Source organism: Danio rerio, chromosome 13 (genome assembly GCF_052040795.2).
Source record: "Danio rerio strain M-AB ecotype USA chromosome 13, GRCz13ab, whole genome shotgun sequence".
NCBI classification, from domain to species: domain Eukaryota; kingdom Metazoa; phylum Chordata; class Actinopteri; order Cypriniformes; family Danionidae; genus Danio; species Danio rerio.
In genome coordinates, this window is record NC_141033.1 from 49,694,920 (window position 1) to 49,709,974 (window position 15,055).

The 15,055-nt window shown below is 34.9% G+C and overlaps 1 protein-coding gene across 1 annotated transcript; it reads left to right on the plus strand.

The window, feature by feature from the left end:
* The first annotated feature begins 2,381 nt into the window (after positions 1-2,381).
* Positions 2,382-12,049, plus strand: mtrf1l (mitochondrial translational release factor 1-like). Its single transcript, XM_087279840.1, has 7 exons — positions 2,382-2,919; positions 4,015-4,094; positions 5,090-5,273; positions 5,366-5,529; positions 7,476-7,593; positions 9,930-10,066; positions 11,809-12,049. The coding sequence occupies exons 1-7, from the start codon at positions 2,514-2,516 to the stop codon at positions 12,013-12,015; spliced, it is 1,296 nt and encodes a 431-aa protein (XP_087135966.1). The 5' UTR covers positions 2,382-2,513; the 3' UTR covers positions 12,016-12,049.
* The last annotated feature ends 3,006 nt before the right edge of the window (positions 12,050-15,055 follow it).

The window sequence follows — 15,055 nt, forward strand, 5'->3', positions numbered from 1 at the left end:
ATGCAGAAGAATATGGAGACAGATGAATATAATTAAAGACAGATGACCTTAGAACAGAAAGTGCTCTGCTCTGACCAAAATGACTGACAAACTCCTAGTGGTGGTGGTTAAGCTTCTTATTATCCAAGACCTCTATCTAGCGGTCACATAACCTAATAGCATGTTACTTACTACTAACCACCCCCACGGCCAAAGGGTCCAGCATGTGTCCTTTTAATTATTTTATGTAATTTAATATTATATAATATATTTATTATATAATTAATAAAATATATTTAGATTTAATATATATTCCCGTCACGTCTGTGTTTATGAGGCTGTTTGGTCACTTCATTTGTTTTATTCTGATCAGATATCAGATCGCTCAAACCCCTTCAGAAGGTGATCTGGGATGCATTCCAGATGAAACTGAACAGGTGTGATCATTTTTTTAAGCAAAATTAATATAAATAAATTAAATTATGAGCTGGAGCAAATCTGCCCTGCACCTGAAACACCTGTAGGCGCACTTTTACAGCCACAAATCTATTGAAACATGTTTATTATAAACATAAAACATGTGCTAACTCTTCAGGCCTTTAGCCAGGGGGTTCAGAAGACCCACCCTCACTGACAAAGGTCCAGAATTTGTCCCATACATGAGCTCATTTGTCCTATTTTGACTGCTGTGCCATCATAAGTAATGAAAATAATCCATCGAAAAAGGCTTTAAGACCAAACGGAGTCCTCTGTCGGCTGTTGCTTTGGTGGGACTATAATCTGATGTGAGAGAAGTCTTCTTTCACTACTGTATATTGTTCTTATACAGAGAAAACATTTTACAGGGAACTTTTATTCTAAATCTTGGACCTTATTCCTGAAATAAAAATGAGCAATATTAAAGCTGACCATATTAAATAATTTGAATATATTTTGGCTGTTGTTGATATCCAGGAATTTTTAAATGTACTTTTTTTTTTTACCAAAGAGTCTAGAAAAATTCAGAAGAATTCAGTTTTATTATTATTATTATGTTTTAATAATTATTTTTTAAAATGGCCAAATTGTGTCTGAGGACAGTTGCATGTGCTGGCCAGTTTGTTTTTTTGTCTAAAGAATTATGGTAGGCTACAGTTTTCTACTTTAAAACTTTAACAAATTGCTATTTTTACTTATGATTTATTAGTTAAAAATTATTTTGTTTTCATTTATTTTATTGCAATTTTTGAAAATATTTTTCGTCATTAATAAGTGTGGTTATGAGGACATCTGGATAGTTAATCTGGCAAAAAAAAAAAAAAAAAAAAATCACTAAAATGCAGTATTTAAATCTCATAGTTAACTACAAACCGAGGCGTATAACTGCAAAAACACCTACTTTTTGAGAAAGAAAATAGAACCACCCCTTTCACCAGGCTGACTACGGGTCCATATATATATATACTGTCGCAATTTGGCCATTCATATAAATAAAAGGAAAAATGTGATTACGTTGTTAGCTAATTATAATATATAGCTTTGAAACATTAAATAAATATGCTATATCCAAAAACATTACTATAGTTACAACAACAACAACAACAACCAGAAATGATATTGAAGCAAAGACATAACAGGAGAAAAAGATAAAATACAAAATTAAATACAAAATAAAAAAATAATAAAAAATTTTAAATGATTACAAAATACTTCTATACATATAAACAAAAATAATAACTTAGGATACAATCATCGACTACAGCGAGGGATCATTACTAGAGAAAAATTCCTTCAAGAAATCTAACATTAAATCATTCTTTTTGTTTTTAATTTGCATTGGAGACTTTTTCAAATTTTCCATTTCTAATAAAAAAATATACATTTCGAAAATGTAGCTTATATATATATATATATATATATATATATATATATATATATATATATATATATATATATATATATATATATATATATATATATATATATATAGGTAATTGTAAAAGGTGTTAGTGACCTCTTGTGGCGAGTGAGCTGAAATGCACTTTTATGTATTCGTATTTTAATAAACGCCCTACAAGAAGAGATTTGGGCACTGTATTCAGAGACATTAGATCAAACAAATGTATAAATGAATAGAAAAAAATGTGCCAACTACATATTTCATAACATCAGATGTCTGCAATGCTTTATCTTTTTTAATGTTTGTGAACAACAAAGTCTAGTCTTAGCTAAAGATTTAAACATTATTTGCTTTTATAATAAATGTCAGAGAAACACTTTACATCCTGGTTGGGAAATAACACAGAAAAGCAAGAATAAAATAAATCTTAAAATGTTATGTTATATGTCATATTTTCTTGAACGATTGTTGACTTTTATTTTGAAACAATATATAATAATTTCAACCGGAAAAGGAAGCTCCGGACAGTTTTCTGCTACACGTTTGAATGTTGTGGTTCGTATATGTCAACTGTAGTCAAATGACATTATGAATGAATAATAAATGCTTTTATTTCCCTTCAAGTACTCACTCTGAATAGCGTACTTGAGTCGCGATGGCCGTCGTTAGCTTTAGTAAGCATCTGCTGAATGTGACACTGTCGAGGACAATCACAACACACGCTACAGTTTTCAGAGGGCAGCTATGCAGATGTAAAGCACTTTACAGGACAATTAACAACACAAAACGAACATTTCACACATCGCTGACCGCTAATATCTCCAAAATCCTTTCTGTGGACGATATCTTCAGCAAACAGAGCTTCCAGGACTACCTGAAGAAGAAGCAGACGGAGTATAACACAAGTCTGAACTCCATTAACAGTCAAAACCAGACCCTGGAGGACGCTGATATGAAAACACAAAGGACTAACATGACGATACTCGCTCATTTAGTCCATAATATTAAAAAACTAGAAGTTAAACAGAAGGAGATGGAGGATATGCAGGACTTGCTGAAAGGTAGTAAGCCGAAGCACCTTGCTCTTAAAGGGACAGTTCACCCAATAATGAAACTTCAGTCATCATTTACTCACACACTTTTGTTTGGGTTTCTTCTGTTAAACACAAAAGAAGATATTCTGAAAAAGGATGAAAACCTGTAACCATTGACTTCCATAGTATCTGTTTTTCCTACTATGGAAGTCAATGGTTACAGGTTATTAACTTTCTTCAAAATATCTTCTTTTGTGTTCAACAGAAGTGTTGCTCTAAAGCACAGGTCTCAAACTCAATCCCTGGAAAGCCACAGCTCTGCACGTTTTTGTTCTAACTTTAATCAACCACAGCAGATCCAACTAATCAAGATGTTCAAGACTACTATAAACTTAATCAGGTGGGAGTTGGAGCTAAACTATGCAGAGCTGCGGCCCTCCAGGAGTTGAGTTTGAGACCAATGCTTTAAATGAACCCATTTGGGATGTACTTGAGCACAAATGTTTCAAGTGTGACCCTAATTATTTTTTATAATGTTACTGGGTTTGATTAATTAAAATCTATATTTTTATTCAGATTTTGAAATGTTCTTTTATGTATACCATTTTTAAAAAATATATATTCATTTGATTTTTATAAAATGTTAACAAACGAAAGTAAAAAAAGCCAGTAACAATACAAATAGAATATATATATATATATATATATATATATATATATATATATATATATATATATATACAATACAGAATTTATTTAAAAAAACACTCTATAACCCTCATATTGTGCAACACACAGTATGTGATATGCATAAACAATATGCATATATTATAGTATTTACAAGTTACTACACTTTGTTAATACCTGCACAAACATACCGTAGTATAGTTAATTGTTACAACAATAAACTGGTATTGTAGTATAATATAACCTACAGTTGTAGACAGCTACAGTTTTGGGTAATTTATTTACATGATTATAATAGCAACTGTAGAATTACTACAACAGCTTTATTTAGGTATTTTTCTATACAATAGTATACAGTTCATTAGAGCTGTTAAAGGTGTAGTGGGAATGAAAGGAGCTTTCTGGAGGTTGATTTGCATCTCTATCTGTTTTCAGACAATGACCCAGAACTGCTTGAGCTGGCAGAGACTGAGAAGGAAGCCGTTCTGGCAGACATTCAAGATCTCAGACAAAAGGTGAGGCGTGAAACGCTCTCGTTTGCATTTCAGTCGCCTTTATTAAATAAATGAGTTTTGCTGATTGTCGTTCAGAGCTGGAAAAGGCAGAAAGTCAAAAGGCTTTTCTAGGTGAGCAAGGAAGAGTAAAGAGACACTGCAAAAATGCTTTTCTTACTTAGTTTTTAGTCTTGTTTCTAGTCCAAATATCTCAAGATTCATAAATGTAGAAATGTGTTCTACATGAGCAAAATATAGTGTCTTGTTTTAAGACATAATAATAATATAATTAATAATACAAAATAATATTTATATCAATGAAATAATAATATTGATAAATAATATTAATAAAATTACACTGGTTGCCTGTGCACCAAAGAATAGATTTTAAGATACTTTTATTGGTTTATAAAGCACTTCACAACATGACACCTTCCTACATTTCCGACTGTCTATCAAAATATAATCCACACCGTTTTCTACACTCTTCTGGCGCTGGGCTTTTAGAATTTTACTCTGTAAACCTGATGCGATCTGGCGGTGCTTCTTTTAGACATTATGCTCCAAAAATTTGGAACTGTCTCCCTCTTGAAGGGAAAGAATCCCCTAGTATTCATGTTTTTAAAAAGCATGTTAAGACAAATCTTTTTAAAATTGCGTATGAATACACAGCTAAAATAGCTTTTAAGGTGTATGCAATTTATCTATATTGTTGTAGGTTTATGTGTGTATGTATGGTGTGTGCTTGCATATATATAAGGACTATTGTGTGCGTGATCATGTGGATATATGCTTATATTTTGTGTACATGAATGCTTTTATCTGAGTATATGTGACTAGTTTATGTGGTCTGTTTTAATGCTTTTTTGTTGTTTGTAAGGCATTTTTAGTTGCACGTATGTTGGAAAAGTGCTATACAAATAAAATTTATTATTATTTTTATTATATTATTATAACCAATATAGCAAAAGTGTAATGATGTAATCCTATTGAAAATACAATGTTCTGTGTTTCAGATTTTATCTCTTCTGATCCCCGAAGAGGAATCGGACATGAGTGAGCTGGTCCTGGAGGTCTCTGCTGGGGTCGGAGGTCAAGAAGCCATGCTGTTTACCGCAGAGATCTTCGAGATGTACCAGAACTATGCTGCTTTCAATGGCTGGAGCTTTGACGTCCTGGAGGCCAATGCTAGTGAACTAGGTGGACAAATCTATTAGAAATGACACGCATTATCTGCATGGGTGGGTTTGTGTGTGTGGTTGAATATCAAGTGTTGTATCTGATGTGTTTAGGGGGCGTCAGACATGCATCCGCCAGTGTCAGCGGGCCACTCAGCTATAAGAAGTTAAAGTTTGAAGCCGGTGTTCATCGTGTGCAGAGGGTCCCGAAAACAGAGAGTAAAGGCCGCACACACACCAGCACAATGACCGTGGCTATTCTTCCTCAGCCCACAGAGGTACAAACAAATGTATATAAACAGTGAAAGCCAAACTCATTAGCTCCCTTTGTATATTTTATTCTTCAATTTCTGTTTAACGTTGAGATTTTTTTCAAGACATTTCTAAACATAATAGTTTTAAATAACTCATCTCTAATAACTCATTTATTTTATCTTTGCCATGATGACAGTAAATCATATTTTATTTATTTATTTATTTATTTTAACATTTATTTGTGATTATTTTCTCAAGCTTCAACAAAACATTTTGCACTTTCAAGGATGCAATTTTCCCCCCATTTTGAACATTGCCGCCGAAATGAACTAGCAAACAAATAAAATCAAAATACAATTACAACAGGAATAGACAAAAGCACAGCAAAATTGAAAATATTAATAATTGTAAATAAATAAATAAATAAATAAAAAGAATAAAATAATAATAATAGTAAATAAAAAATAAAAAAAACTTTAAAAATAATTCAAATAAATAATTACCTACAATACATGATAATACAAATCAATATTCTGTTACATTTATCGTGGTCTTTTACATAAATATCAAACTAAACTATATCGTTGATCACAGTTAAACCGGTTATTTATATAAATCAGTTAAAAGAGAGAGTTCTTCAAAATATGTGATCATAGGTTGTCTCATAAAATTTTTGGACAGATCCCTTCATTAAATACTTAATTTTCTCTAATTTCAAATATAAAATCAGATCACACATCCACATTGAAGCTTTAGGTGAAGCTGCAGATTTCCACTCAAGTAGTATTCTTCACCTTGCTAACAAAGTAGCGAAGGCGCATACATTTTTTGTCTTGTTTGTCAACAATATATTGTGTTCTGGTACCCCAAAGATGACAGTAAATAATATTTGACTAGATATTTTTCTGAACAGCTTAAAGTGACATTTAAAGGCTTAACTAGGTGAATTAAGCTAACTAGGCAGGTTAGGATAATTAAGCAAGTTATTGTATAAGGATGTTTTATTCTGTAGACTATTGAAACAATAATATAAGCTTAAAGGGGCTAATAATTTTGACCTTAAAATGTTTTTAAAAAAAATTAAAACCTGCTTTTATTCTAGCCAAAATAAAACAAATAAGACTTTCTCCAGAAGAAAAAATATTATCAAACATACTGTGAATTTCACTGCCCTGTTAAACATCACTTGGGAAATATTTAAAAAAAGAGAATATATATATATATATAAATATATATTCAGTTAATATTATGTATTTCATCCATGATGCGACGGCAAGCACAGGCCAGCAGTGCCAGTGCGTTTACCACAGACCAGCTAGAGTCAATTCGGTGGATGGGGATGAAGAAGAATAGAGGGCAGTGGGGTGTTCTTCAAAACTGTAATTCAAGCTGCAAATCTATATGGTATATGCCTGGTATGAACTGGAATTTTTCAAAATATAAATATCCTCTCATTCATTCAATCATTCATTCATTCATTCATTCATTCATTCATTTTCTTTTCGGCTTAGTCCCTTTATTAAACAATGGTCGCCACAGCAGAATGAACCGCCAACGTATCCACTCTATAAATATCCTCTCTTTCTATAAATTTCGTAAAATACATATAAATATGCTAATATACACATTATATCATATACAATATATATTATAATAAATGAAATCCAGGTCAAACCAAGTCCTTAAAATCACTGTCTATAATTTAAAACCACCCTCTAACATCTACAGTTGCTGGAGTGTATCGTTGTCATTTTCTTTTATTGTTTTGTTTTTGTAGTTATCCATCTTTTAACATGACTATAAGCATGAACATGCTTTAAAAACTTGTACAATAAGGTTACAATATATTGTCATTTACAAAAAAGCAGATGGATGAATGGATGTTTACATTAGATGTTGTTTTTAAAAACAGAAAGACGTCCGGTTGGACGACATGGTTGTATTGTTGCCTTTCACTTTACATTCATAGATCTCATTCACCATCAACCCCAAAGACCTGAAGATTGAGACCAAGAGAGCGAGTGGCGCAGGAGGACAGCATGTGAACACCACCGACAGTGCGGTCAGGATCACACACCTGCCCACAGGTGAGGGAAATATACTGTATGACCCTAGAGCACAAAAACCTGCCACTTTTGTTTTAGTTTCATTTGCTGATATACAGTTGGAAACAGGATTATTAGCCCTCCTGAATTATTAGCCCCCCTGCATCCCCCCCCCAAATTTCTGTTGAACAGAGAGCAGATTTTTTCAACACATTTCTAAACGTAATATTTTTAATAAATCAGTTTTAATAACTAAATTCTTTTATCACTGCCTTGATGACAGTGAATAATATTTGACTAGATATATTTCAAAGTACAGGTAGTTAGTTTCCTCATTTTGTTTATCGTTTGACTGTTAAGTTGCATTCATATTAGTGATGGGTCGTTCATGAACAAATCTTCAATATGACTCGGGAACTATGAGTCCTCTCAGGGAGTGATTCGTTCATCCGCTTGTGCGCACATTTGTGCAGGTAGTGTCGTTAATTTCAAGTCTTCATCACATTGGCAGAAGCCAATCATACGCGTTTAGAGCCGGAAAAAGAATTGATCCGCTCACCTCTCGAGTCCTCTATCGGGTCTGAGTCACTCGTTCATCACGAGCCAATCATATGTGTTTAGAGCCGGAAAAATTTTTGATCCGTTCATCTCTCGAGTCCTCTATCGGGTCTGAGTCACTCCTTCATCACGAGCCAATCATAAGCGTTTAGAGCCGGAAAAAGAATTGAACCGTTCATCTCGAGTCCTCGGGTTTGAGTCATTCTGTCACTTGATAAACGAACTATCATGGCTCCTATCGGCTTAGACTGTGCATTGATTAAGATTATATGTGACCGTCAGTGTAACGTGAATGAACCCTTGACATTTGAAGACATGAAGAGGTGAGCTGAGCAAAGAGACAAAAATGCCTTCATAGACAAAAGAGCAGGTAAAAACTGAATTATTATTTTCTCCTTCTTATATTCTATTTATGACTTATTTGTCGTGTGATCAACCTTTTGGGCTAGTTGTAGATGTGTTTGGAAGCAATTTGTAACATTTTAAATATAATTTGGCAAATTGAACTAAATGAACGAAATGACTCGAAAAAAGATTCGTTCATCTTGATGAACGAGACTCAAAGATCCGAGTCAGTAAAATGATCCGAACTTCCCATCACTTATTCATAGGGATGTAACAATATTGTAAATACCGTAATACCGAAAAAATGTTTTTTTTCAATAATACCGTGGGCGCATGACTCAATAAAACTATATTTCTGAGAAAAGTTTGCTTAGGCGAATGAAGCGAACGGGAGGTAGCAGGAACTACAATTCCCATCAGCCTAGGCGTGGCCATCATCCTTTACGGTCTGTTGTCACTACAGATCCAGTAATGCGGAAATGGAGTGTTTTGCTAGTAGTGGGGAAGAAAAAGAGCTGAAAATGATCGAACCTAAAGCGGGTTTTAAATCGGATGTGTGGAAGCATTTCGGTTTCTCTCTAAAAAGATACGAAAAAGGAGAAAAGGTGACAGACAAAGAAAAAAACAGTATGCAGGCACTGCCAGACTGTGGTGAAATATAAGTCGGGGAATACGACTAAAACCAGTCATGGGGACTGCAGAACACAGCACACTTGTTAGATTGATGCAGACATTGACTTGTACCGCAAAGAGATCTCTATCTCACTCATGGCTTGTCCTCTCAAGTGGTGGAAAGACGATGCACATCGTTACCCACTGCTGTCTACCTTGGCTAAATCATATCTCTCTGTCCCAGAAACCTCAGTCCTAAATGAGAGGGTTTTTTTTTCTGTTGCAGGAGACATGCCCAGAGATCCCAGCTTTCACCAGATTATAGTTAAATAATTTTCCTTAAAAAAACCCATCTCTATCTAAGTGAGTGAGTGATTAAATGTTTAATGTGATGGGTTTTCAACAATAATAAATTGAAACTTTGTTTATTTCTTTTTTACATGGTTTAATAGTTTTTTGTTATCAAAATTGAAAAAGTTCCTGTTTCAAAGCTTACAGATAGATGGCTTATTTGTATGTCATTGATATGTTCAGTGCTAAGGTAAATAAACACTTTTGGCACTTTTTTCGGGTCTTTTCATTAGTTTTGTTGTTTCTGTAAATGATTCAATAAATACCGTACCGTGCCATTCATACCGAGGTATTACCGTACCGTGAAATTCTGATACCGTTACATCCCTACTTATTCATATTGCTTGTCTGGTGTGTAGTGTACGTAATTGAATGCTATTATAAAGCATGCCTGCAGTGAAATAAAGAGTTTTAGGTAAAAAATAAATACAAATATATTTATCTATAATCAGTTCTCATGTTCATTTATGTCATTGTGAATTAAAAGGATCAGAAATTTGTCATGATTTCAGGCACGGTTGCTGAATGTCAGCAGGAACGCTCTCAGATCAAGAACAAAGATACAGCCATGAAATTACTGCGAGCCAAACTCTACAGCGCGCGGCTGGAGGAGGAGACCAGCAGGAGATATCAGGCCCGAAAACTACAGGTGCAAGCCCTCAGTTCACTATTCACTTTTTTCTCATTATTGCGGCTGTTCAGTCGAGGAGTCACTATTTTAGCCTGCCCAGTTTGCCTTTTCTGGGATGAAAACTAAAAGACACCCAGTCTCATTCACTAAACATATATACGCAGAATTATTTAGCATAAAATCATTAATTCGTTCATTCATTCATTCTTTTTCCTTCGGCTTGGTCCCTTTATTCATCAGGGTTCACCACAGCGGAATGAACTGCCAACTTATCCAGCATATGTTTTAAGCAGCGGATGCCCTTCCAGCTGCAACCCAGTACTGGAAAACATCCATAGACACTCATTTACACTCACACACTAAGGACAATTTAGTTTATTCAATTCCCCTATAGTGCATGTGTTTGGACTGTGGGGGAAACCGGAGCCCAACCCACGCCAGCACGGGGAGAACATGCAAACTCCACACAGAAATTTATCAGGGGTCATCACAGCGGAATGAACCGCCAACTATTCCAGCATATGTTTTATGCAGTGCATGTCCTTTCAACGATGTACAGGAGGCTTTAATTTACATTTGACTGAAAACGTTTAGTCAGAATTGGCCAGGGGTAGGCTATGAATCATTTCAGGCTTGACCAGGGATGGGCAAACTGGATCCTCGAGGGCCGGTGTCCCTGCAGAGTTTTGTTCCAACACTAGTTAAACACACCTGCTTATAGATATCTAGTGATCTTAAAGACACTGATTCGCATGTTCAGGTGTGTTTGATTAGTGTTGCAGCTAAACTGTGCAGGACACCTGCCCTCCAGGACAGAGATTGCCCACCCCTGGGCTTGACTATATACAGTGGGGAAAGTAAGTATTGAACTCATCGTGTTTTTTTTCTGGGAATAATATTTTGAGAGGAGCTGCTGACATAGTATTGAAGCAGATTTTGGTAAAAACCCAACCAATACAAGCATGAAAATAAAACAAAACAAAACAATCAGAGACATGAGTTGTGTGTAATAACAATAAAATTACAAAAGAAGAAAATACTGAACTACTGAAATGTATTTAACACTTTAAAGAAAAGTCTTTTTTGGTTCTGGCAGCTTAAAGACGCTTCTCATAATGAAGTGACGGGCATTGCTCAGGTGTGAGTGTTTCACAGACTTCATCAGTGTGTCAAAATCTTGATGGTTCTGTGGGTCTCGTCTATCAAATCTGAGCTTTATTTTGTATTCTCTATTGAATTCAGATCAGGTGATTGGCTGGGCCATTCTACAGCTTGATTTTCTTTCTCTGAAAGCATTTGAGAGTGTTCTTGGCTGTGTTTTGGATCATTGTCTTGCTGAAATGTCCACTCTGGTTTCATCTTCATCCTCCTGCTGATGTAGATGTTGGACTGAAGCAGCTGATATTCATTTACTATGAGGAAGGGCAGAGAGTTTCTAAAGAACTACTGAGAGATTTCAGCTACTGTCTGGGCTTTCACTGCCTTTCTACACCTCCTTTTCTTCATGTGTTCAATACCCTTGTCCCTGCGTCTTTTTGTTTTATTATTCATAACTTCATTTGTAAACTAATTAGTTTTGTTTTCTTAGCATATATATGGATTTCTTTGGTTGTTACCAACCTCCGGTGAAGATTTCAAGTCAACAAAAACCTTTAGAAATATCATATTGACTTAAAGAGCTGTAGAGTTGACTGTTGATTTAGAATTTAATGTCTAATAATTGTGTTAAGTTTAAGTAATCTGTACTTCTCTTGTGACAGATCGGCACCAGAGGCAGATCAGAGAAAATCAGGACCTATAACTTTCAGCAGGACCGAATCACAGATCACAGAATCGGAAAAACCGTTCATGACGTTCATGGATTTTTACAAGGCGAGGAACTACTGGAAGAGATGATCGTGTTTTTACAGCAGTTTTCTGAGCAGGAGTCGCTCATGGACGTCCTCGACAGTGAACTGAATCTGTAGTTAATTCTGAAAATAAAAGAAATGTGTGAATGTTTATCTTTGTGGGTGTCAGATTTAATAAAGAGCACAATCGTCTAGACTGATGCCCCGTTCACACTAATGCGTTTTAGTTTGAAAACGCATAAGTTTTGCGACGGTTACGCCATCCGTCCACACTATGCCGGAGTTTTCGAGCGCTGAAAACGGAGCGTTTTGGAAACGCTGGAGAGGCCGTTTTCATTCTGAAACGCCGCTGCTCAGTCTCAGTGTGGATGGGGGAAAACGGAGACATCTGAAAACGGAGGCGCGGCTGCTGAGATTCGCTACCTGATTGGGGCTTTTGTGTCATTGCGTATCCTTCCCTTATTCGTCAAGCCCCTATCACATGACTATAACACATGGCTTTAACGCTACCGGAAGACAGCAGACCAGCCTTCACTGTAAACAACAACATGGGCACAGAAATGGGAGCGTTGTTTGCACTATTGTCTGTTTTAGGCGCCCTTGTGCAGTTATTCATTTGTTATGTTTAGTAACAACTTGACCTCGTCGTCTGTCCACAAAAATACCGACGTGTAACCAAGAAATTTTGGTTTCTTTGCCATCGCGTTTAATGTTCAACCGGCGTTTGTTGACTAACAACAACCAAATGCCGAGCGAGACGCATGCTTTCTGTTTATAATAGAACGCGCATGCCCAGAGTGCGCGAATGGTCATGTGATGTTTTTGGTGTTTTTGGTGGCGTAGTGTGGACGGAGATATGTTCAGAAACGCTAGGTGAAACGCTAGTGTGGACATGAATCGTTTTTGATCTAAAACGCCGTTTTATAACTAAAACGCACTAGTGTAAACGGGGCCTGAGAAAAACAGAGCGGTATTTCACACAGTACCTCTGAGGAGCTTCGCAAACACTCTTTGCTTTCTCTTGAGCGTTGCACATTAGTGTGAAATGCTCTGTGTGTTTCTTTTACAGTCAGTTTTTGCATTTCCAGTTGCTTGAATCGACAGAATACAGAACAAATCACATTTCAGAAATTAAACTAATTATCAAACTTACAGATCAAAAATGTGTAGTAACACTTCAAAAAGGATTCATTTGTTAATATTCGATAATACATTAGCTAACAACAAACATGAACAAATACTAAAGTAATGTGTAGTAAAGTCGATAGTGATTTAAAACCATTCTGCAGTAAAGTACTTGAATTAACCTGGTAATTCTGTAGTAATATACAATAACTATAGTAATATAAAAAGATAATATTAGGTTTGCTATGTGTCATACTACAACACAAAACAGTTTAGTGTAGTAAAAACTAAACCCTACTATAGTGTTAAGTTGATTGGTTCACTGTAGTTAATCCTACAGTATGCTGGAGTATTCATTAACAAAGTATTGTAAATATTATAATATTTACCAGGGCTGCACAATATATTGTATGAGCATCGATATAGCAATGTGTGCCATAGTGCACAATAGAAACACATGCAATGTTGAGTTGAGATTAGTTTAACCAGAATCCACAGGTCAAAACACATGAGATTTGTGGAGACACTGCAGAATTTAACCATTATAGTTGGTACGCGGGCTTCCATCTTGTGGTATGCAAAGGAATCAAATATGCTATATTTACATCCTATATATTTAAAAAATATATCAAAAATGATTTATGAATATGGTGACATATAGCCTGTATTTATGAGGACCAGGCAATATTTCCAGTTGTTGGTAAATAGGCTTCTATATGGTAATACTTTACATTTAAATTTTTTTTTTAATTTTTAAAAACAGTAACCTGCCATTTTTAACTTTTAAAAGCACATTTTAGTTTAAATGTTGACGTTTTTAGTTTAGTTTTTTTTTTTTTTGTTACATATAACCACAGTGCAGTGTTAATGTTCAAACTATTTATAATGTTTAAAGCGGCTGACAGTAATAAATATTCTTAATAATAGGAATTAATCTGCTTCGTTTTTGAACTGTACAGAGCTTAAGCTGCTTTATAGGCCTACTACACTACTGTATTTCAATACTGGTCAGTCTGGTGGTACTTGGAGAGACCTTTTTTTTTTCTGAGGTCGCACTTGATGAAAAAAGTTTGAGACCCACAGTACTACAGTATTCAGTTGATCAGTTCTGTAGTTAATGCTACAGTATGATGGAGTATTTAACAAAGTGTTCTATAGTGGGGTTCAGAAATAGGTAGTTTTATTTTAGGAATGCAATGTTTTTACAGCATTTATATTAGTTATCTTTAGTAGAAAATAGTTTTCATGGTACTTTACTGTGTACTATCTAATCTTAAATACATCTTTTGCTTTTAATACTGGCGGTTCATTCCACTGTGGTGACCCCTGGTTAATAAAGGGACTTAGCCGAAAAGAAAATGAATGAATGATTTTAATACTGTCAGTAAATGTTTAAACTAACTTAGCTGATGCTAATAACTTAATTAAAATTTATATATGCTGTAGAAGTGTTTTTAATTTAGTTCATGTGAACTGATGTCAACAAAGCTTAATATGAGGGGTTATTAAAATATTATAGAGATGAAAATAACTAACTACTATTACATAACTGCCTTTTTATCACTTCAAAACCTGAAGACCACACACACACACACACACACACACACACCCATTAACATACAGAGCTTTAGCTGCTTTATAGGCCTACTATGCTACTGTATTTCAATACTGGTCAGTATCGTGGTACTTGGAGAGTACTTTTTTATTCTGAGGTCGCACTTTATAAATAAAGTTTGAAAACCCCATTACTGCAGTATTCAGTTGATCAGTTCTGTAGTTAATGCTACAGTATGCTGGAGAATGGTGTTGGAAGTGTTTTACAGTGGGGTTTAGAAATAGGTAGTTTTATTTTAGGAATGCAAAGTTTTTACAGCTTTTATCTTAGTTAACATGAGTAATAACTAGTTTTCATGGTACTTTACTGTGTAGTATCCAATCTTAAATACATCTTTTGCTTTTAATACTGGCGGTTCATTCCACTGTGTTGACCCCTGGTTAATAAAGGGACATAGCCGAAAAGAAAATGAATGAA